Below are 22489 nucleotides of genomic sequence, written 5' to 3' on the forward strand. Positions count from 1 at the left end.
AATCTTCCTCTCTCTCTCTCTCTCTAATTCATATCTGGTCGCAATTGCAAACTCGGCCCAGCAACAAACTCCATCCCCTCACTCAAATCGCCCTTCAACGCGAACTTGATATCCTTGTGATAATGATCTCGCGGCTGCCAGGGCCCCTTGTCACCCGCGCGAGGCAAAGTCCTCGACGCAACTGTGATATAGGTCGAGCTCAGATTCAACAAAGGTCGCTCCTCGAGATTTTTTGCCTCATCGGACTTGAGCCGTGGTGTCGCCGCGATCAGTTTGCGCTTTTCGAGGAATTTGAGTAAGCGGGTGACAAATTGTGCGGTCGCATCGGACCCAAGTGTCCATGATGCGTTTGTGTATCCGATGATGAAAGAGGCGTTGGGGAGATCTTGCAACATGACACCGTTCCACATGTATTTGGAGCCTGGATCGTACTTCTCCCCGTCGACGGAGATCTGAGCACCGCCGGCTAATTGGAGTTTTAATCCCGTGGCGGTGACGATGATGTCGGCATCGAGTGTTTCACCGCTGTTCAAGGCGATTCCGTTGCTGGTGACAGTCTTGATGGTGTCGGTGCGGACGTCGGCTTTGCCGGCGCGGAGACTTTTGAAAAAATCACCGTCCGGGCAGACGCACAACCGTTGGTCCCAGGGGTTATATCGTGGGGCAAAGTGAGGCTCATAAGGAATGTGATCGGGTAATTGCGAGCAGACGCTCTTTTTCAGGATCCATCGCGAAAAATTTGGGTATTTTTGGCAGAAGAGGAAGAAAATGCGTGTCGTGATGATCGCGATTGCACGCTGAACGCGATGAAATGTAGCTGTAGGTAGCACGTAGGAGAGCCATTTGCTGGAGCGATTGGGCAGGGAGAGGATGTATGTTGGACTGCGCTGCAGCATCGTAACACGGGCGGCTTTGTCGGCCAGATTGGGAATCAGAGTAATGGCAGTTGCGCCGGAACCGATAACCACAACTTTCTTGTCCTTGTAGTCGAGGTCTTCTGGCCAAAATTGCGGATGAATGACTTGGCCGTTGAACTTTTCAATGCCAGGGATTTGCACATCAAGTGGCTGACTGTAATTGTAGTAGCCTGTACCAAAGATCACAAATCGAGCTGTGTATTTCCGCTCCTTGCCATCGGCATCGACCACCAAGTTCCAAACATGGTCTTGAGTGGACCAGTCGGCGGCGGTCAATCGGTGCTTGTAAAGGATATGCTGGTCGATGCCGAATTTTTGCGCCGTGTCTGCAATGTATGATTTAATCGCTGCGCCCTCGGCGATGGGGTTGTTGCGGCTCCAGGGGTTGAAAGCAAAGCCGAATGTGAATAGATCCGAGTCAGAGCGGATTCCCGGGTATTTGAAGAGATCCCATGTCCCGCCCAAGTCATGGCGGGCTTCTAGAATCGCGTAACTCAACCCTGGCAACTCATCTTGCACTCGGTAGGCGGCATTGATGCCGGAGATACCAGCGCCAACGACGATGACGTCGAACTGGTGTTCCGACTGAACCTTGGCGTGGCCGTTCATGATTCGGTGAATTCAAGGTGTTGCGGGAACGATTCGCGTGACGAAAAAGACGAGGGGAGATGGAGTAATTGAGACGAGAGATTCGGGGAGAGCTAAGTGGTATATGAAAATAAGATAACCGGACCACAATGCAAAACATCCACATTCAAAATCAACAAGAACACACCCGATAAAGAGGTCGATGATGGATGAAGAGGGAAAGAGATCTCTGACCTGTTCTTTTCAACTCACATGCCTCGGATCTCGCGGTGTAGATCGGGCGATCGGCGGTGGATCAACGGGGAATCGCGCGGTCTATTGTCGACGGCACTGCCCTGGCAGATACGTGTAGCTACGATTGCCAGTGGGAATGAGGCTGCTGCGGAAGGTTTTGGAAGTCCCAGCTAGAACAAGAGGTCTTCGGAGAGATAGCACCGGATGGAGTATTCTCCCCCTCTCAAAGAAGACTTCGATCGCATCTCCCTAAATTCGGATGTCGAGACTGGAGAACCGAAACTTTAAACCATGGGAATGGTCCGACCTGTGAACTCCTGTTTGATCACCAAGAGACCCCAGAAGAACAAAGAAACGTCAAGCTTGCTGACAGTAAATGCGGCAAGGAGTGGGGACACAGCCTCATCCTGCAATCATGCGCTCCACGGGAGATGATTGTCAATTGTGACATGAATCGGATGATATTGGCAGGATTCTAGGTAGCAGCATGTTTCATCCAATGTATCCGAGGCTGAACGCCATATGCATAAACTCGGTGGTTGACGGATCAAGGGTGAATGGTCCAAGGTCATGACGGTCATGTGAGGTCTTGTGACCGTATCAATCGCTCGAATTTCATCGTCTTGAAGCTACAGCACGAAGTCTCCTCTTCATACTTTGCACCAACATAACCTGACGTGCAGAGCAGTTGTGTTTAGAATCCATTGCTTGCATCCCGCTCAGTGACCAAAACATGGCGAGTCTCGGGAGCTCTCATTTGAAAACAGACACTGCCACCAAATTACACTAACTACGTACGCGTGTGGCTTTAGCACGGGATCCACTTGCACAATGTGATGCCTTTCCAGATCAACGCTTTCTCATGTTTTACATCTTGACAGTTTCTGATCCTGCAGTTGTTCTCTTTGTTCTGCACCCGAGGGCCGAAGTGAGTATTCGCAACCTGTATAGCAGTGGCAGCCGTCCATGATTGTGGTTCCACCCAGACGCGCGAGTTACCTCGAAACCACGGACATGGTTCGCCTCGGCTAAGCGAGTACAATAAACCATCAAGCAGATGACATCGATCAGTACCGCTTCACGACCGCTGGGAGGTTTGATGATCTCATAGCGTGAGGCTTCTTCAATGCCGAAGCATGGCTCCGATCGTTGCCCCTTCAGGTCACCCTTGCGAGTGTTAAGCTATCGCATTCTCGGGACTGGGCTACAGCGGCTCCGAGGCCGCTTCTCCACTCTTACGCGGACGGTTACTGCCTGAAAGGGAAAAGGCTCTGCTCCTCGTGCATTTGGAGGATCCCCACGAGTCCCCACCACGTTGCCTATCAACCGTGGATCGTCGCCAGCAAGCGGGGAGCTTCAGGAGAGCCGCGGATGAAGCGAAGCTTGTTGATCGCGGGGACGTTGACAATCAGGCGCGCGGGGGGTGAGAGCTTGGAGCTCGGGAGCAGTGGGAAGAAGTTGAGAAAGGGACCAACCGGGCTTGGAGAAAACGGGTCCTTGCTGGACGGCTTGGGTTGTGAGAAAATACTTTAGCGTCGTGAACTCCGTGATGTGAGTACCGATAATTAGTGGGATTGCCAGTCACTTGTTCAATCTCCAAAGGGCCACAGGACGGAATAACTTCCATTGTACCCTTCCACGCTGACAAGCAATCTCAGTTTATTCCACCACGTCATGGCGACGACGAATCCGAGCCTCTCGCTCGCCGAGAAGCTCGACTTTCTTCCTGCGCTCGTCTCCATCTTTGTTGGCGCGACTTTTTCGCTCTTTACTGGTCTCTGGCGTAGCGAACGTGAAGCCAAAACTCTAGCCCTCCATTTTGGCTATGCGATTTCTCGCCAGGCTACTGCCAGGTTGTCGCCGAAACAGATGCAAGCAGTTCTGCCCTCGAGCAACGATATTTACAAAGCCTACGCGAAAAAGGCCGGTGTGACACCCCGATCTGTAAATTTGGGCCATGGCGCAATGGGTCACTGGGTGGGCGAGCCTGATGCGAAAAACATTTTGATTTGGTATCATGGTACGTTGCGAGTGACGCGTTCAATCCGGTCCCGCGGTGAGAAGCGTGTCTCTTGAGTACAGAGAGCCGAGAAGCAAAGATGAAGATATCACTGACATGGACGCTTTGTCGTGTTTTAGGAGGTGGCTTCAGCCTACCAGCAAACTTAGGATACTACAAGTTCTACGCCCAAGTCATTGACGACATGAAGCGCGCAGGCAAAGAGGTCGCCATCTTCAGCCTGGAGTACACCCTAGCTCCCATTGCAACATACCCTACGCAACTGCGCCAAGCCGTTGCAGCAGCACGCTACATCATCTCGGACCTCAAGCATGATCCATCAACCGTCTTCCTCGGCGGTGACTCGGCCGGCGGCAATCTCGTGTGTGGTGTTCTATCTCATGCCGCTCACCCACACCCTCAGATCGAGCCGCTCGATCTGAACGGACACAAATTTTCCGGCGCAACCATGATCGCACCCTGGACTCTTCTGGATACCGAGTTCCCACCGGAGCGTATGATCTATCATGGCGGCGACTTGATTACTACGGCCGTGGCGGGTCCGTGGAGCTCCGCATACCTAGGCGATGCGCAGCGGGATAACTATACTGATTGCTACCATGCGCCGACAGATTGGTTCAAGACGTTCCCCGTGTCGAAGATGTTGATTACGGGAGGGGGAAATGAGATCATGTTGCCGATTATTCAGGAGTTTGCAGAAAAGGTGCAGAAGGGGTTCGCGGACGTGGAAATGTTCGTGGGTCATCGGGAGTGTCATGTTGCGCCGGTGTATAATTTGGAGTTGGGGAGCACGGAGGAGACGGAGCAGGGAAAGAAGATGAAGTCCTGGTTGAGGGAGTTAGCTCAATAGATTAGAGATTGAGATTTTGTAGGGATCATCGTAAGGGTTGGGAGCTTACTCTGATAAGCAGTACCTTCATCCTGACTGTACATAGTGTTTGCTGTAGTTAGTTGTAGATTCTCTGACACCCTGAGACATGAAATTTTACAGTTGGCATGATATCGTGACCAGGACTTTGAGTAGATGGACAGCTTACATTCTGCATAACCGGAAGCCCAGGAGATGTACAACATGGGGGAGCCCAGAATCTAGAATCAAGGATTCATCCATCGGTGATGCAGACGTACACAGTATGCCCTGATGGACGTGGTATGCGAGGCTCACTATGAACGATCTGAGCTTTGAGGGTCCGTTAGGTATATTTGTAATGCCAGGCAATAGATGGGAATGAATAAGGTGTCTAGGAATCTGGAATATTTTGTGCAATGACAATACATAAGTTCATCCATCACTGAAATTAGAATCCTGGTGACATATTAAGCTGGCTGGATGCCGATACATCTACAGGACTCACGTGGCCGTTCCACACGTGGGAAGAGAATCCGCTTCCATCGGAGTAAAATTCCAGTATACTTTGTCATCCACTTAACAATTAGTACAGTACTCTGGCTCAACCAGGTCACAACGCCTCCTTCTGCTGTACTTCACGCATAGCCCGCAATGAACCCGATGCAAGTGATCGCACGCCCTCCTGCATCCACGTGGGCATCGCCCGCACAGCACTAGCCACCGACTGGCTCCGCGGCAGAATCACCTGCCCACTGTTCTGCGACAAGATCTGCTTCGTAATCGCGTCCGCCACAAACTCCACCGTCATGATCGGCTGCCGGAAATGCGATTCGTGATCCGTCAACATCTTGATCATCGGCGTCCGCACCCACATGGGATGTACCACGGAAGTGCGCACCCCCGGCGCATTGTACCAGGACTTGAGCTCCTGTCTCAACGACTCATGGAAAGCCAGCGCACTGGCTTTGGAACAGCAGTAGTCAGCCATTTCGCCCAGGGCAACAAATGAGGCCATGGAGGCGATGGTCACCACGTGGCCGTGATTTGCGTGGATCATGGCAGGCAGAAACTCCTTTACCATGAGGAAGTGGGAGATGGTGTTGACTTCGAAGGTTTGCCTGATCTTGGATTCGGGTTCTTCGAGGATGGTGCCGTCGTGGCCTACGCCAGCGTTGTTGACGAGGACGGTTGGGTCGCCGTGTTTTTCACGGATGGTCTTTGCGATCTCGGCGATGTTGGCGGACGAGGTGATATCTGCTTTGTAGAAGCTCACTGTGGCGGGGAGAGGGAAGGTGGGCTCGTTGATGTCGAGAATGATTACACGGATGCCCTTTTGGGCCAGGTTTTGCATCACTTGTTTGCCGATACCGCTGCAGCCTCCAGTGAGGAGGATGAGTTCTCGTTGCGAGTCCCATGGAGGACTTTGCGTCCAGTTGTTGAGTGTCCATTGGGAGAGAGACTTGTTGAGGCTGCGAACTAGGCCAAAGGCGAGGAGGATACCCAGTGTCTTTTGGGCCAGTGGGTGACGCAAGTATGCTTGTGCAGGCTCAGGAACGTGCATGAGCGCCGTGTGAGTATACTCTTGGAGGAGATTGAGTATTCCCGCCATGATGAAGATGGTTGATATTGAAGCTCAAGAACAGACTGAGAATCAAGGGGTTTCAGATCAAACACGAGAAAATTGCGGGAGAGAACTGAAGGTCGGATTCTATCCCAACCTTAAGAAGTCTAACACCGGGTCGGTTTACTCGGCTGAGTCTCTCAAGGAAAAGAGGTTGATGTCGTACAGCACCAAGTCGGTCGGAGTCTTTTATGAAACATCAACAGAGACGGAGGGTTTTCTCAAGGGAACCCACCACTTCCAGTCTTCTTCCGTCCATGCAATAATTGCGCCCACGGAACACAGTCCATCTCTTTGTTGATCCACCTTCGCAAACGAGAGCGCCTGGTCGTGTGGAGTGCACCGCCGGAGACAAAGTTCCTCAAAGAATGATCATTTTACGTTCGGTTGCTCGACCAGCCGAGGTCCTGTATCATGGGTTCGCAGGTACTGACATAGGGATCGACGCATGCACGGTCGGGTTGATCCACTTTGGCCGATGAACAGTTTCGAGAGTGAGCGGACCGTGTAGACCGAATCTGGCACGAACAGTAGGGGGAGAAAGACTGGCGAGTCGGAATATGATGAAGTTGCGTGGGACATGACGGGATCATCGTACTTTGTGAAGTCATGGTAGAGAGATTCGCATATCTCCGGGGCTATCTTGTCCACATGCACGAATATGCGAGGTCATCGACGAAGTTCAGGAGATTTAACTTTGGAGCTTGACTGGAGCTCCTTCCCCACAGAATGCGGGCGCCTTTCTGAGACAGTTCGCTGCACCTACAAGCAACTCTTTCGATTGCATTCAGAGGTCAGTAGCGCCTCGGTACGCGAGCCGATAAATCGAGATCTGTTGATAGGACCGTGACATTCCAGGATCTCGCTGGACACAGCTCAGCGAACGATCACTCATGCATACTCACCACCTTGAAAGGATGAATAGAGTTCCCCGAACTTGGAGAGTCTCGACGAGCGGCTCGACGCTATTGTCGGATGGATTCCGCCTCTTTGGGCATAGTCCGCATGTCGAAGACGGGGAATCTGGGGCAGCCACAATGATATCACAGCAAGTGGGAGAGAACAAACGACCTCTCAACTGTGAGCATCGATCCCCATGGAACGCGAAGAAGCGAAGCGATCGTCAATCGCCAGAACTATGAAACTTCAAGATCAGCGCTCATACCAGCTGCCGACAAATTTCGAGACTGTGGCATGCACTGCACGCCTGAACTAACTAAATGGAGTACTGGACATGCTCATGTAATGGCATGCACGAAAGGGGGCCGAGGTCGACCGACCGACTACCCCAAGGCGTCTTGAACCACAAGCCGCCGATCAATGGAGTTGAGATCGTCGTGTTGGGTTCATTAAGCCATGGCCTTAGCACTGCCCTCGTGGTCGTTTTGCTCTATTGTCAGCAGCAGATTGCAAGTCTGCTTTCCTTTTGTTTTTGTTTTCAAAGAGACATTCTTCATCTTTCAAGCGTGCAATCACATTACTGCCACGACATTGGAAATTCGGTCGGCGAATTTTTCCAAATCTGTATCAAATTCACCGACTTTGAGAAACAGTCGGGTAGTTGCAAGCTCAGCCATGGCAGCGGGAGATAGTCTCCCAGCTTTGTTGGTGTTCACTCTTGTTGAGGCCTACTTTCTGCAGCGTGCAGTGTTTGTAGAGCAGACATTCCAAACGGTCATCCTATGGAGTCTGGCAGTCAACATCTTGGGCAAAGGCTTATACAGCCTGGTCATTTGGCCATTCTATTTGAATCCTCTGCGCCACCTACCAACGGTACCGGTACGTGACTCTTGCGAGCCCTTATACATCTTTCTCCTCGGCGACAAGCGACTGGAATGCCAGGAGTTGGAAAAAGACGAAGAAGTGAGCTTCTGACAGTGAACGACTGCAGGGCCTCAGAAGTCATGCAAACATGATTTTTGATTCCCCTCGTGGACGTTTGCCCTTAGACTGGATGAAGACCATTCCTAATGAAGGTCTCATCCACCTGCGCGACACAATCGGGCAGAGCTATCTGATCGCCACGAATCATCAAGCTCTGCTTGACATCATGAGTACTCATACGTACGATTTCGAAAAGCCCTGGCGCGCGCGGAACTTTCTGGCTCGAATTTTAGGATTTGGTCTGATTCTGTCCGAGGGTGCCGCCCATAAGAGGCAGCGCAAGGCGTTAACGCCTGCATTCAACATCAGGAATATCCGATCGATGTATTCGCTGATGTGGGACAAAACAAACCAGCTTCTCGTGGAAATGGAAAAGGAGCTTCGAACGAATCCGATGGATGGAACTACTTCAAAAGAAGAGGTTGGAAAGCTCGAAATGGGCGTATGGGGAAGGTATGTGTCAGGTCTTTTCTCTCTTTGCTGTGAGACAGACTCTCTCTGAGAGCCGCAATTGAAAGGGAGAAGGATCTAGGAACTTCGTTCTGACTTCTTCCAACAAACAGCCGTCTCACTCTAGACATCATTGGGCCCGCCGCCATGGGCCGAGATTTCCGCTCTCTGCAGAACAGTGACAACCCCGTGGCAGAGAGTTTCCTCCGTATTCTGGAGCCGACGAAGGAGAAAATGGCCTTTTTAGCCATGAACTTTGCCCTACCGCAGTGGATCGCTCGACGTGTACCTTGGCGTCTCAACCATGTGATTGATACCGAGACGGGGTTCCTTCGAAATCTTTGCAATGATATTGTCCGTGAGAAGCGAGAGATGTTGACTGTATCCAAGGCCTCGGCGGAGGATCTGGAGGCCGACATTCTCGGTACAATGATGTTGGGTGGTGACTTTACCGATACCGAGTTGGTTGATCAAATGTTGACATTCCTCGCTGCTGGGGTGAGTCTTTTCCTCTCGTGCTGATCCCATATTCATCTCGGCGCCGCAGGGGCATCCCAAAGAAACATCACGCTAACATGTCCCGCCATCGTAGCATGAAACAACAGCTTCCGCATTGACCTGGGCATGCTACCTCCTCACACTCAACCCAGACGTCCAAACGCGTCTTCGAGCTGAGATCCGGTCCAGAATACCTTCCGCCGACTCTCCAGTCACCCACACCGATCTGGAATCCCTCCCCCTTCTCAACGGGGTCTGTCAAGAAGTCCTGCGCCTCTTCCCCACCGTGCCCGTCACCATCCGCGAAGCCATTCGCGACACCACCGTCGCCGGCAAGCACGTCCCAAGAGGCACCCGTCTCATTCTCTGCCCGTACGCCATCAATCGCGCCCCGACATTCTGGGGCGCCGACGGCGAGAAATTCGTTCCCGAACGCTGGATCGACACCGACAAGATGGGTAATCAGGTTCCCAATAACAACGGCGGTGCGTCGACGAATTTTGCGCAAATCACCTTCTTGCATGGACCGAGGGCGTGTATTGGGAAGGATTTCGCGAGGGCGGAACTGAGGTGTGCGGTGGCGGGAGTGGTGGGGAGGTTTGCGTTTGAGATGCAGGATCCTAAACAGGAGATTCATATCGCGGGGGCGGTTACGACGAAGCCGGTTGAAGGGATGCATTTGAAGATGCGGAGGGTTGAGGGGTGGTGAGGAACGGGTTTGCTGCTCTCCGAGGTATTCGAAGTATGCGTATACGATGCACATGACATGACATCTGAATCTAACAGTTTTATTACATGGCCTCAAACTCTTTCTCAAGCTGGAGCTACCATTGAAATGTTAGACAAATAACTCGTGTTCTCAAGATACAGGTTCATTAAGGGAAATCAGCGCTGAGCTTGGTATATTCTTTATCAGCGCGATCGTTTGACAAGACGATCAAGTTTCTACCACCAGCCGTGACATTTCATAACCGAGAAGATAAGAAACACTTGATGACAGCAAGGCTAAGTCGTTCTCGAGTCCGAAGGCATGTGACTTCATGAACTATGGACAATAAATCAGCTGGCAGGATCCCCAACGAGTCAATATTTCTTGTCAATCACGATTGTCAAAGCTGTCCTCGTGATGCACAACTTAGACGTGACGTTTGGACATTTTCAATCCTGGCTGCTATAGTTACAGCATTCTCATGAACGGAGAGGTTTTCCAATATTCGAATCTCGTTTCATTCAAGCGAGCTACATACCACTCGAACAACCAACAGTTCGAAAAGAGCTTGAATGGTACGTCTCATATCAGTGCCACTTTGCACCCCTGAACTGCAACATAATCGTCGGGATGACGCTGATAACAACCATCATCGCAGCCGCGACTCCTGCACCACCTGCCCAACCGACAGTCTCAAACATTTGAGGAAACCTAGTCGACAGTGTTAGTCAAATGCTGCTTTCGCGTACATACCGGTAATCCAAACTTATTTCCAAGACGAGGGTGTTCTTACCAGAAAGGTCCAATGAACCCCCACATCTGACGCACAAAGGTAATAAACACACCCACACTCGCCGCATCCGCACGATAGCAATCCACCGCATACGTGATATTCACCGTCGTCACAATCTGATTCCCACTTGCAGCAATAGCCGCGCCAATAATAGGCGTCACATTCCATGTATCGCTCGCGTTGCCGAGCTGCACTGCGAACACGGCGACGCCCATGATCGTCAACGCATGTCCAATATAGCTCAGCCACAAGCGGTACTCGGCATCCGGATACTCGCCAGTCCGCTTTTGTCGATGAGCCATCCAGCGATCGCTCATGAGACCGCCAATTTGCTCTCCGATCACGGAGCCGATGATAATGCCGAGGAACTGCAGGCCGACTTGCTGGCTGTCGAAATGGAACTTCTCGGGGAAAACTTGGGGGATCTCGATCGTTAGGGTGATGCTGCCCCAGAGGAAGATCATGGCGTAGGCACAGGCGGGTATGAGGACGCAGGGCTTTGCAAAGTATGAGAGGGGTTGAATGAAGTCCCAGAGTCGAAGGGGCGAGGGGTCGATCCGGCGGAAGTGAAGAATGGATTGTTTCGAATCAGAGGGAGAAGTGGTGGAGTCCTCATTGCGTAGGTAGAGTGACTCGGACCCGAAAAAGAAATACAGAATGAACTGGAGACCATTGGTCTATACAGCACCTGAAGGTAAGAGGGAGACTCAACTCGTCGGATGATGGAAACTGCTGATGGACTTACAATGGCCAGTACCCAGTATATCCAGCGATAACCGACCCGCATCACCATGAATCCAAACAAGAAGGGTGCAACTGGCACACCAATAGTTACCATCAAAGTCCAATATCCCATGCATCGCGCACGATCCCTCTTGAAAAAGGTCTCGGCGACAACTGCGCTTCCAATCGCAGCAGCCGGACAGATGAAAAACGCCGTGATGGCCCGACACAGGCTCATAGTGGCGTAAGAAGGACTATTAGCACAGCCAATGTTGCCGACCATTGCAAACAGCAACGAGATGAGGAAGATAGGCCTCCGACCGAAGCGATTGCTGAGAGGTCGCCAGAAAAGAGGAGCGCCGCCTAAGACAGCGATGAAAAGAGAGACAAGGTAGCTGGTCCGCTGCATGCTGACACCGAGATCGGCTGAGATCTCGACAAAGGCGGATTGAATCGATGCTGCGCTGAAAAGGCCTATCATTGCATGGAAGACGACGAGCGTCAAGTTGACAGTCTTCTGTGAAAAAAACTTCGTGAGCGTCTGGTTGTTTTTGAAGACTTTGCCTCAATTGATCATCAACGTCAGGGGAAAAGTGGGATGAGAGCTATAGGCCACATACCCTCCATGTTGGCCAGTTGTAGGGGTCTGCATCATTCATGTCTGGGATTGGATCGAGATCCAGAGTGCCATGACGAGCGAGCAGGTACTGGCGATGTTCCTCGGTAAGATGAGCCATTCTGTCCTCAATGTAAAATGCTTCTCCCTTTTCAGCTTCGATAATGCCGGTGTTGGTTTCCTCGGCTTGAGCTCCCTCGACATGCTGAGAGTGATCCTCAATTGCACCCATTGCGGGTTCCCAGAAGGGGAGAGAGACTTGTAGAGACGTGAATAACAGCAAGGGAGTGGTCGCTCCCCGGTAATAGAGAGTCAGCAGAAAGAGACATCCAGGGGGCTCGACTCATTTATAAAGTAGTTGACAGCATCACTGATGAAACTGGTCTTGCCACAAAACGTTTGAGAACACGCCCCCTGAGACTGAAGCTCATCCCCACACGGATGTGAGAGTTCGCAATCGAGCTGACGTACTCGTCAATTCGTGGAAGACTGGAGAATAGTCGGAAAGCAGAAATCGACAGGACCAGTGACTTCTTCTTAGAATGTGGAATTCTCTCAAGAAGTCTTGTAGTGCACCAGTCGAACATTGGGACATGGGGCGTCAAGCCTGGTAACTTTATTTTCAGGGGCCGGTGTCATTGGGTAAGACGAGAGCGCCGGATATAATCTTTGCCCGCTGGCGTTTGGAAATTTGTGGGGACTGCGGAGAATGTCGAAATCAAAACGAACGTATACCAATCACTATCATGACTTCAAGAAATGTCTTCTATTATCCAAAACTTCATTGCACACGCTGGGTCGTATGTCCAGTCTTTCCCCGGACCCCGCATGTAGATTATCGATCTCAGGATGGGGATCTGTGGAGACGAGGCGATTCTGTGGAGAGAAAGTCCTTAACTCAGGTGCTCCACAGGGACCTTTCCTACGGTATATGATGTTTATACCGGCTTGGTCGTCGAGGCTTGGTAGAAGTCATACTCCTATCCGGGAACTGACTCATAATACAGGCAGGAGTGCATCAGTCCCATGCTTTCATGATAGCACGACGGCCTGTACTGATGCTTTCTGGAAGTACCCAGGCTGTTTCCCAAGTCCTTGGCGATGGATTTAGAAGTGCGTCTCCGAGCATTCATGCTGATCGCCTTGGGTCGAAATGGAACGGATGCTCATGCTTTGGATTGTTTGACAGTGAGTGAGTTTTTCACGTGAAGCCACCACATTCGGATTTGAAATGTATTCCTTACTGCGCGGCAGGATGTCTCGCTCGCTTCTGAACTAACAACACAGTTATCCGTCCTCATCAAATCATGAACTCAACGATTCATCTGCTTAGTCCTGCCTATGTTGATTTGGTACAAGGCACGCCAACTTCACCCTGGATTCCATTGCAACTGATCAAAGGTGGAACCGTCAAGTTGATACGAGACAGGTGAATATCCGCGCACACAGCGTTCGGCGAGCAAGTCAAATCAACAACCTCTCTGCCCTTTTTGCCGGAAGATGTACCGTAGATGTTGTCAAAGACGATGTTGGTAAAGTTTACGGCAGAGGGATGGGCTGCACACTCCGTCGAGTTGATGTTAAAGTAACACTGATCCAAGACCACCGGCTGATCGGTGTTTTCGATGTGGATGTTGCGGTAGGTGATGTTGTTGATTCGACCGTAACCGGCGGACTCACCGGCCCAAGCCTTAAGACGAGCGCCGTTCTATGTTTCAAAGTGAGCAGGGTGCATCCATCTCGCGTTTTGTCATTCATATTGCCCACTTACCTGACCATTCAGCAGGGTCACATTTTCAATGTAAGCATGCTCGATGATATCCTTGACACCTGCATACTGTCCAATACTGCCCATGCTTACGCCGTGGGTGTTATTGCACCACAAGTTTTGCACAAAGATATTCGATGTGTTGGGCTTGGGCGAGAAGCAATCGTCGCCAATGTCCACGCGGGTATTGGTAACTCGAAGTCCGTTGACATTCAAGGAGTCAAAACCGTCGGTATTCTTAGGCAAGGCCTTTTCCACAAATCAGTCAGTCATAGTTCCGGCTCGATTTGTTTTGCTTCTTTGTTTTTTGACAAGTCACATACAGATGCATTGGTCGAGTACGCATTGATGAAGACATCATCGAAGGAAACATCATTAGTCCGCACGAAAAAGTTGGTCCAGCACGGGGAGTTGAGCTGGGTGATTCCTTCCACGCTGATGCGGGTCGCATTGTCGGTCAGGAACAAGATGGGTCGGTAAAAGGTATTTTTCGAGTCCTATAACCAACGCAAGGTCAGATATGGAAGACTTCGCAGTGAAATAAGGTATCTCCACTGACCAAAATCTCCCGCCCGGCAAAAGCGTTGTACCATGCCTGGCCATTGCCGTTCAAGGTACCGTGTCCAAAGATCTTAATGTCCTGGCCACCCCACACCCAGAAAGTGATTGACTTTTGGAAATCATAATAAAAGTTATTGGCTTGCCAATATTTGATGTCATCGGTGAACTAGACAAAGTCAGCGGTGATAACAGCGGCGCGCTCACCTACTCTGTACAAACTTACCTTGATCTCGCCTTCTAATTGGACCTCGATGTCATTCAAGAAGCTCAAGTCGAGCTTTTTGCCAATAACATATGTCTTTCCTTTCTTCAAAAGCACCCGACCGCCATGATTTGCCCGCTTCATCGCCCAGAGGAAATCGTCCGAAATATCATCCTTGTCGTTCTTGGATGCTCGGATCGTCACCGTCCGGCGATTGGGATATTTTTGGCCATGAGCTCCACAGCCTTTCAACGAAGAAACATCGTTTGCTGCAATGAGACTTGCGCCCTGTGGGATATGATCTGTTGCAAATGCAGCCACCGCCCCGAAGAGCAGAGCGCCAATGGCGAGGAACTTCATGCTCGATTGACCCGGTCTTCGATGGTGTCGCGAAGATCAGAATCTTAAGGCCTCTGCAAGTAGACGATCGGCTGATGTATTCAATTGTGAGTGTCAACAAGTCTGGCAAGTATCGTGTTGTCGTTAAGCAGTTGCGGCACCGCGTCCTCCATTTGTAGTCGATTGTCTCCGGCATGTCTCTACGAACTCGGCACTTTGAGCGCGGGGGCGATGAATGAATTCTGATTTCTCCGCCTGTCATATTGCAGGAACCAATGTTCCAGCATCGAGCAGACCTGGAGAATTGCTGTATACAGATTGACAAGCTATCGCGGCCCAGCAATCCAGGACGTAGACCCTCCTCTCCGCATTTCGCCAAGCATTGCAATCCTGGGGATGCGGGGATTGTCTCCCATGAATGTGTGATGCAATGGTTTCCCTCCACACATTTATGAAAGGGTCCACAAGAAAGATCTTCGCGCGATGCCCTCTCTCAGAGGTCGGGTTATTGTCTGCCGTTTTGGAAGATGGACAAGCTGCAGGCGAGATTGGGTTATTCCACCTATCAGGATCCCCGTCTGCGCACATCAATGAGGCTGGGGGTTGAAGCTTGGGAGCGAGACTCGACTTCCTGCGGCAATGTAGAGAGCGAGACCCTTTGGAATAGCCAATTGGGTCATGAATGGATAAAGTCATTGATCAGTTTTCTGTGTTTGGTACTTGAAGACTGTACATGTTAAGGTAACTACTTTGGCAAGGTAGCTGGACTTGATCGTCAGGGAAGAGATGGCTCGCAACAGTCAGATCGGCACAAAGACTAATTCTTAGGGATCCCTATCGGTCCCCTCACGGATATCTATCTTATAGTCCTTGCTCTCTATACCGGGCAGTTTTAGCAGAAACTTTACAAAAATTCTACAACTCCACCATTTTGCCGGCAGATTGATTTTGGACCCACTCTCGCAATATAGGCCAAAATCAGGCAACAATTCAGATGCTAAGCAGACGGCAACCGATCGCATCAGCTGGCTTTGATCATGTGATACACAAACCTCGGATCATTCAAAGCTTTAGAATGTTTACTCTAGTATACCGAAGATATAAATTATTGCTGAATCTCGTTATCGAAATTCTCTATATACAAAGGATCTCTCGCTAATTCGTCGCGCCCTATGGCGCTTTCGAGAAGTATGATAGCGACTGCAACAGCGGTCCCCCTATATTAGAGGAACGTCTTAAAAATAGACAGCCACTCGCTTGCGTTATATGTAGCGCCATTTCCATTCTTGGCGGGTCTTGGGAAAAAAAAGTCCTCGGGGACATAAGAGAATACGATTGCAAATATGTTCAAGAGTGCATTACTCGTAGGCCTATCCGTCTTTAAATTGGTTTGCATATGACGTGAGAGTGGGAGAAATGCGAGGAAAATGTCATTGTCCTCAATCCAAGACATTTCATCCTCATTGTCTTCGCGGAGAAATTTTGACACGATCCATCATAGCCTGACACTCCAGGACGAAACGCATTCGCGTGTTCAGTAACACTAAAATGCACCGCCCACATGCATATGCGTAACTGATACGCTGCCGATCGACGTTGGTCATCTGCGTGTAGCCATTAAAAAAAATTCTGTATTAGTTCAAAGAACCTAACGATCTTCGATAAATGCATCGAAGAGACGTCTTATTCTACTATTCTCGAGGCTGGTCAGCAGAGAATCCAAAAAGTGTCTCGCCGTTGGCGTCGCGCCGATGAAGCGGCACGTTTTAATTCCATTAGATACTATCGGGCTTGCTGTCGATTGCAGCAAGGCGCAGGACAGTCTTTGCATTTGCATCTGTTGATGTACATCGTGGGTTAACCCCCGCAGTCTCACCCTAGATCTGGCTAAGTAAGTGCAGGAAGTTGTTGTCACCGTTGCACTCCAGACAATCTTTATCTTGCGTTCCAACCCGGTGTCTAGGGTGCCTAAAAGCTCATAGTCGCTTTCAACAGCTGGACAGTCACATAGGTGTCCTGGCTCCGGGTCGAGCCCAAACCACGAGGACGAGTGGATTCGACGAAACACAAAATATCGCCCGAAAGATATCAAAACATCCGTAGCAGCTACTTTTCGAGATTCCTGGTCTAGCGCCTCTTCCCCGCTGGGCTCGTATAGAACTTCACTGCGCAGAACACCAGGACGGACAACAGTGGCAAAAATCAGGGGCTCCTCATTGACCTCTTTTAGCATGGCCATCGTTTTGGTTGAATACAAGCCCGCCAAGCTGCTCTGTACACTCAAACTCGGCAGACACAAGCAAATATAACATCCCTGAAGCAGCAGTTTTCTAAGGACATATCATCTGAGCCTCCGTCGGGAGGGCATTTCGTTTGAGGTGTTGCCCGGTAACCCCTCACTCACAGAACTGTTATGTCATCCAGGCGACAGTTTTGGCTTCAGGTCATTGCGAACGGCTTCGGAGGTCAGCGGAATCGAATCTGGATCTTGAGGTCTCTTGACATTGACTTTGGAATGGGCCTCAAGCCAGGAGCTTATCTGTATTCCGGATGAAGGGGTGACTGCGGGTAGAATACAACCCGACCACAAGTGGTCTGGACTGTAAGGACTAAGGAATAATCAGGTCGTGGTTCGCACGTTTGAAGTATTTGGCTAGCATGTGATTTGTCCTTGTTTAGCTGCCCACCTTAGATAGTCTCTTTCCCCGATTATCAATGTCACCATTCCCGTCTCTGTCTCTTTTTTGCTGCGCCTCCTCCCTTCACGAAACCACCTTCCAACATTGAGCGACATAGTTAGATGGCCCTTTTCCAAACGGTATGTACCCAGCTGAGCATGCGCCGAAGCATGGGTACGGACTTAACCCACGTGGCTGGACGGTTAGGTAGCCGCCTGGAAAAGACGGCCACCATCTAACACCTGACTCTGGGGTTTGTGGACCGCCTCGAACACCTGGAGGGACTAGATATATAAGGACACTCACTTAGTACCGGGCATTGAGTTCTTAGCAATAAGTTACACATTGTTACTTGGTATCTTCCTTAATCACTTTGCTCTTCACGGCGGGTCTCGCTTTAAAGAAACCCCAATTAACAGGTACATAGGAATATACCCACCACTAACGCTAAGTAGTTGAACTACTTAGCGCGCACCTCTTATATATTCTGCAAACCCTTCAACAGGATTCAACCGCAGTAAGACTTTGCGAACCAACGGTATAATTAAGAGATAGTCTCGGGATTTGCAGTTATAACGAGGCAAGTATAACCCATGTATATTCTAACTCGCAGTGAGCAATTGGCACTGCGCAACCCATTTAAATGATCATCATTCTGCCATCTTAGTACATGAACAAGCGATGCCTTGACTACGCAAAGGTGACACCAAGGGAGGTCGTAATTCCTTGCAGATGACCGTATACAGGAACGTAAACGTCGTTATATAAATCATGCTGATTGAATAAAATAGAAAGACCTCAAGCTGACAACCCCGGCAACCCAGGCACAGGCACCGAGAACCAGCCCCCTTCACCCGTCTCATCCCGCTGCGCGAGAACCTGCAAATCCCACCTTCCGCAAAACCCATCATGGCTTGCAGTCCGCGTCACCGGTGCAAAGTGCCCCCCGTCGTTCATTTCACCTCCTACCCAGATCATTTCCTGTATTTCTTGGCCCGGTGCCTCTGTGCGACGAGGATTATGAACCGGAAAGCTGAACACCGTACTGAGCAGTCCATGCACGAGCGAATAGAGCCGCTCCACCCGCCGCGAGGTTTGGAGCCAGCTAAACGACACTGGGTGGTAGGCCACGCGGATGAACGGGTTCATGTAGATGCCTGTATCTTCTCCCTCTTCCTCTCCCTCCATCTCGTCTGTGGAAGAAGAGTGCCACCGTTGGATATCCGCGTGGATCAAGCAGCATTCTGATGACTCCCAGAATAGATCCTTCTCGCTGCGGAAGCGCACCGGCACGGGCCGGCCGCGATGAGACGAGAGCTGATTCTTTGTGTCTGGCTGGAAGAATCCGGCGTCAAAGGCAACCATGCCTCCCCAGCAGCTTCGGACGCGGACCGCATCGGTGCCGCGGAGCACATCGGCACGGCTCTCTGCTTTACCGGCAGTTGTGAACCAGGGAAAAAATGGAAGGCCCATGCTGTAGCCCTCAAAGTCGCGTGTTGCAAATGTATCATAGAACTTGAACGGGTTGATAAAGTCGACAGCGCAGGCGGCGCGGTAATCCGGTCGGCCAGTTCGGTGGTTGGTGTGCGTCGAGAAAAGGAGCTGCAGGGCATCGAGAGGATTGAAATAGATGTCATTCAGAACAAGCAGGTGGTCAAATTGGATGGAAAGGTTCGCAAGGGGCTGCAGTGCCCGGTTACGTACCTCGGCCAGGTAGGCTACGCGGCGGACGTAAACGGATCCGTCGGGCAGCGTGACGGTGGGAAAGCCGGTGAAGTTAAAGTGGGCGTCATACGCAATAGTATGGTTGCATGGAACCTTATCGCGTAGGTTCCAGAGCGCTTGTTCGCCTTCCGCATCGCTGTTGTTCTCATAAATGCTCAGATATACCCGTTCCGGCCCGATCATATCGATCAGGTCCAGAAGACTCTGGCCCCAAGCACCCCCCGCCAGAACCCCAGTTTTGTCATAGAGGCTGACCGCGATAAACACAGTCGAATTGTGAATGTTGCCCCGGCCGCGTGCTGTGGATGCCTCGACGGCGGATTGCAGGGCACGGTAATGCGGAGGAAGATGGGTGTATGAGGGGAAGAAGGCAAATGTAATAAGAATCAAGCTTGACAGGAGGCAGACCAGGATCGAAAAAACTTTACGGATCTTGAAGAAGACAAAAAGAGAGCGGCGCCATATGCGCCGCTTCACTGCTTGAATTGACTGGACTATGATGGCCAACAGATGCTCGACTGTGCTGACTCGAGAATGGCTAGGGTAGCGACCCGCCATCAGACTGGGCCACGCCAACTCAATCTCTTCGTCCTCATCGTGCGAGGTGCGAGGAACAGGCTCATACCAACTCCTTGTAAAACGTCTCATCGGGTATCCGGTCACGTCGATGTCAAAAGCTGGTTTCTCCCAAACAGGGGTGCTGGATGAAGGTGATCTGGTCTCACTTTCTCTTTTATTGTGCGTAAAGCACAAAGCTTTTAGTGGATCTACTCTCGTCTAGCCGATGTAACATTGCAAGGATCAAAATATATTGTCTCCGTGGCAAGCTCCACTTGTATACTAGGGGTTGGCTTCCTGTCCCCAGTAGCAGAAATGTTTGACTCGGTAATGTTGATAGCCGAGAAAGATTTAATGCTAATGGCGCCGTAGCGCAGGGCACCATTGATGCAACGGAGATGATTGGTAGGTTTACGCTCGTACTCCACAATAGTAAAGCACCATCGTCCATCAGGGCCCACTGAGACATGTTTATCCGAAGGAGTAATTGGGAAGCGTGAAACCCATTGATTTTGGTCCGAGGAGCGAGAACACGTTCATCTGGCCAAGCGTTGTTTAGTCTCTCACAGAAGGCTGCCGCACGTATTTTATGACAACCCTTTACCGTCAGAAAGTCGACAACCGGGCGGAAAGAATTCAGAGAGCTGGTTTCCTGAATATCCTTGACGAGGCGGAAGAGGACAGCTCTTGTCTTAAGCAGCCAGATAAACCGGACTGTAACATGAGCAGATTACCAGGTCAATGAAGGTCAACGAAGATATCAAGTTGTTACCTCTTTATCTCCTGGCTAAAAATCGTTCTCCCACATTACCCTCATCTGCGTATACGCCTCCATCCCCATAAAGGCTACGGGGCTCTGACTTGCAGTCCCCACTCCACACGCACCAGAGTCTCACTGCCAACGAGCAAAATACCTCCAATTCTTTTCGGTGAGAGCGGCACACACTCCACATCTGTATTTTCTCTGCGTTGATTTAAAGGTCGGGACCCCGACTGCAGTCAGACGGCTTCAAAGCCACTACATTGACTAGATATGCCTTCGGAAGGTTGTACACTCTTGTACCTAAATCCTGGGCTTGGCACGTCTCCATCCCCCACGGGAGGCTTCGGACCGGAGCAATAGGCTCCGGCCCCACTAGTAGACGTTAATTACCAAAGCGCTACAGCTACTACTACCATCACTCGTCGCAGAGCTGATTCAGATTTAGCTCCACATCACACATGTCTGCTCATCATCTGATTCAGCATGGAATTAGCTCCACGGTATCTGTGGCCTACGTAATTTTAGTACTTCGACCCACCCACAACCTTCGGTTATAGGTAGGCCTTACTTTAACCGCTATCCTCACCTCGGTCCTCAACCGCTAATTTCACCATCTCTAAGTCGGAATCCCCCACTACGCTATCTAGATTAATACTATAAAGACTACTACTCTTATAGTCCTAAGCCGCTATATAGGCGTAAAACATCCTAGTCGAACTAGAATACGATAATACCCCTACTTCTATTACTTATACTTCATCTAAGCTATACTCTAATACTTTTAGCAAAATCGCCATAAAAAGTATACTCCTAGAAAAGATATATACATTAATAGCGTTATTAAGGATAATACCGTGGAAAAGTTTATCCGCGACTATAAGTATTTCTTCTTAGAAACTACTTAGCTCTCCGGACTCCGGAGTAATTATCGGGAGAGACTGAGAGCGCGCCGTCAGCACTTCCTGCGGTGTATGGCATCGGTTCATACCCATAACCATGCGAGTCCCAATCAAAACCATACCGTTTCGGCAGCGTTCTCATTGCGGCCTCGTGGATGTTGAGATCACTTGACTCACTTCTTCTTGTTCTGCTTTTCAAACTGATGGATCGTCTGTTGTGCGTTTTCCATGTCTTCCTCGGAGACCCATTGGTTATACTCCGAAGGCCAGTCCTTCTACTAGATCAAATAGTCTTGGGTTCCGCGGAATATTTTCTTGGCTTTGATTTCTTCTACTTCCCACTCATCGTCATCTTCTAGATCAGGAATCGGCATCGAATCGTTATCGCCCTGTCGTCTGACCCAAGGTTCCAGGAGAGAGACATGGAGCACATTATGCATTCTCTCATATTTCTCGGGTAGGGCTAGCCGATAAGCTTGATTTCCAATTTTCTGTAGGATCTTGAAGGGGTCCGATAAACCGAGGGGAAAGCTTCTTTGCGGGTAACTTCAATTTGAAGTTCTTTGTGGAAAGTAAGACCGAGTCCTTTCGTTTGTATTCTTTGGGCTTATGTCTCGCATTTTCATGTTTAGCCTGCGGCTCGACGGCTCCGGGGCAGGTGGGGGAAGAGCGTTGTTGTAGGAATTACGGCCTGAATTTTCAGGTTCCATGTTTATTTTCTCGAGGTAAGAGCTGCAGCCCGGCATGTGATTGACTGACTAGGTAGTGTCCTCCTACCTAGTTTATCAGACAGATCGAATCACAATGCAGATGGATGTTGCTTTTGCATAGTCCTCGTCTCCTTCGTAAGGTGTCTCTACATCGTCCAGGCTGAGCTTGAGTCCAGAAATCATGCTAAACCACTTACTGCATGAGCCCAGCATTGCATCACTTTCAGCGACAGCTCGCTGAGTTTGCAAGAATGGTCCAGAGACAATGCATCCCTCTATACGATGTTTCACTGTGGATAATTCTCAAAATGAGCATGATCTCCGGGTTTGTTCCAGCATGTCCACTAGTCTGGTTGATATACCATGCATGTAATGATCTGCCT

General features: G+C 50.3%; 8 protein-coding genes across 8 annotated transcripts; 2 read left to right on the forward strand and 6 right to left on the reverse strand.

Moving 5' to 3' along the window:
• Positions 1 to 23: 23 nt before the first annotated feature.
• On the reverse strand, positions 24 to 1526 carry N7539_004419 (flavin-containing monooxygenase; the record flags this gene model as incomplete). The annotated part of the gene is made up of 1 exon (XM_056934021.1): positions 24 to 1526. The coding sequence occupies one exon, from the start codon at positions 1524 to 1526 to the stop codon at positions 24 to 26; it is 1503 nt and encodes a 500-aa protein (XP_056791562.1).
• A 1887-nt stretch (positions 1527 to 3413) lies between these two features.
• Positions 3414 to 4609, forward strand: N7539_004420 (lipase/thioesterase family protein; the record flags this gene model as incomplete). The annotated part of the gene is made up of 2 exons (XM_056934022.1): positions 3414 to 3759; positions 3879 to 4609. 2 exons carry the CDS (start codon positions 3414 to 3416, stop codon positions 4607 to 4609), a joined length of 1077 nt encoding a protein of 358 aa, XP_056791563.1.
• A 610-nt stretch (positions 4610 to 5219) lies between these two features.
• N7539_004421 (SDR family oxidoreductase) lies at positions 5220 to 6218 on the reverse strand (the record flags this gene model as incomplete). Its single annotated transcript, XM_056934023.1, has 1 exon — positions 5220 to 6218. The coding sequence occupies one exon, from the start codon at positions 6216 to 6218 to the stop codon at positions 5220 to 5222; it is 999 nt and encodes a 332-aa protein (XP_056791564.1).
• Positions 6219 to 7805: 1587 nt separating this feature from the next.
• N7539_004422 (cytochrome P450) lies at positions 7806 to 9771 on the forward strand (the record flags this gene model as incomplete). The annotated part of the gene is made up of 4 exons (XM_056934024.1): positions 7806 to 8009; positions 8122 to 8567; positions 8678 to 9062; positions 9157 to 9771. The coding sequence occupies 4 exons, from the start codon at positions 7806 to 7808 to the stop codon at positions 9769 to 9771; spliced, it is 1650 nt and encodes a 549-aa protein (XP_056791565.1).
• Positions 9772 to 10358: 587 nt separating this feature from the next.
• N7539_004423 (uncharacterized protein) lies at positions 10359 to 12135 on the reverse strand (the record flags this gene model as incomplete). The annotated part of the gene is made up of 4 exons (XM_056934025.1): positions 10359 to 10482; positions 10565 to 11241; positions 11310 to 11804; positions 11908 to 12135. 4 exons carry the CDS (start codon positions 12133 to 12135, stop codon positions 10359 to 10361), a joined length of 1524 nt encoding a protein of 507 aa, XP_056791566.1.
• A 1107-nt stretch (positions 12136 to 13242) lies between these two features.
• Positions 13243 to 14794, reverse strand: pgxB (uncharacterized protein; the record flags this gene model as incomplete). The annotated part of the gene is made up of 5 exons (XM_056934026.1): positions 13243 to 13611; positions 13675 to 13920; positions 13995 to 14168; positions 14231 to 14398; positions 14456 to 14794. The coding sequence occupies 5 exons, from the start codon at positions 14792 to 14794 to the stop codon at positions 13243 to 13245; spliced, it is 1296 nt and encodes a 431-aa protein (XP_056791567.1).
• Positions 14795 to 16548: 1754 nt separating this feature from the next.
• Positions 16549 to 17012, reverse strand: N7539_004425 (uncharacterized protein; the record flags this gene model as incomplete). The annotated part of the gene is made up of 2 exons (XM_056934027.1): positions 16549 to 16650; positions 16689 to 17012. 2 exons carry the CDS (start codon positions 17010 to 17012, stop codon positions 16549 to 16551), a joined length of 426 nt encoding a protein of 141 aa, XP_056791568.1.
• A 1237-nt stretch (positions 17013 to 18249) lies between these two features.
• N7539_004426 (glycosyltransferase family 69 protein) lies at positions 18250 to 19824 on the reverse strand (the record flags this gene model as incomplete). The annotated part of the gene is made up of 1 exon (XM_056934028.1): positions 18250 to 19824. The coding sequence occupies one exon, from the start codon at positions 19822 to 19824 to the stop codon at positions 18250 to 18252; it is 1575 nt and encodes a 524-aa protein (XP_056791569.1).
• Between the last annotated feature and the right edge of the window lie 2665 nt (positions 19825 to 22489).

This window comes from Penicillium diatomitis (genome assembly GCF_028827545.1).
Source record: "Penicillium diatomitis strain IBT 30728 chromosome Unknown utg000004l_segment0_segment0, whole genome shotgun sequence".
Taxonomy (NCBI): Eukaryota; Fungi; Ascomycota; class Eurotiomycetes; order Eurotiales; family Aspergillaceae; genus Penicillium; species Penicillium diatomitis.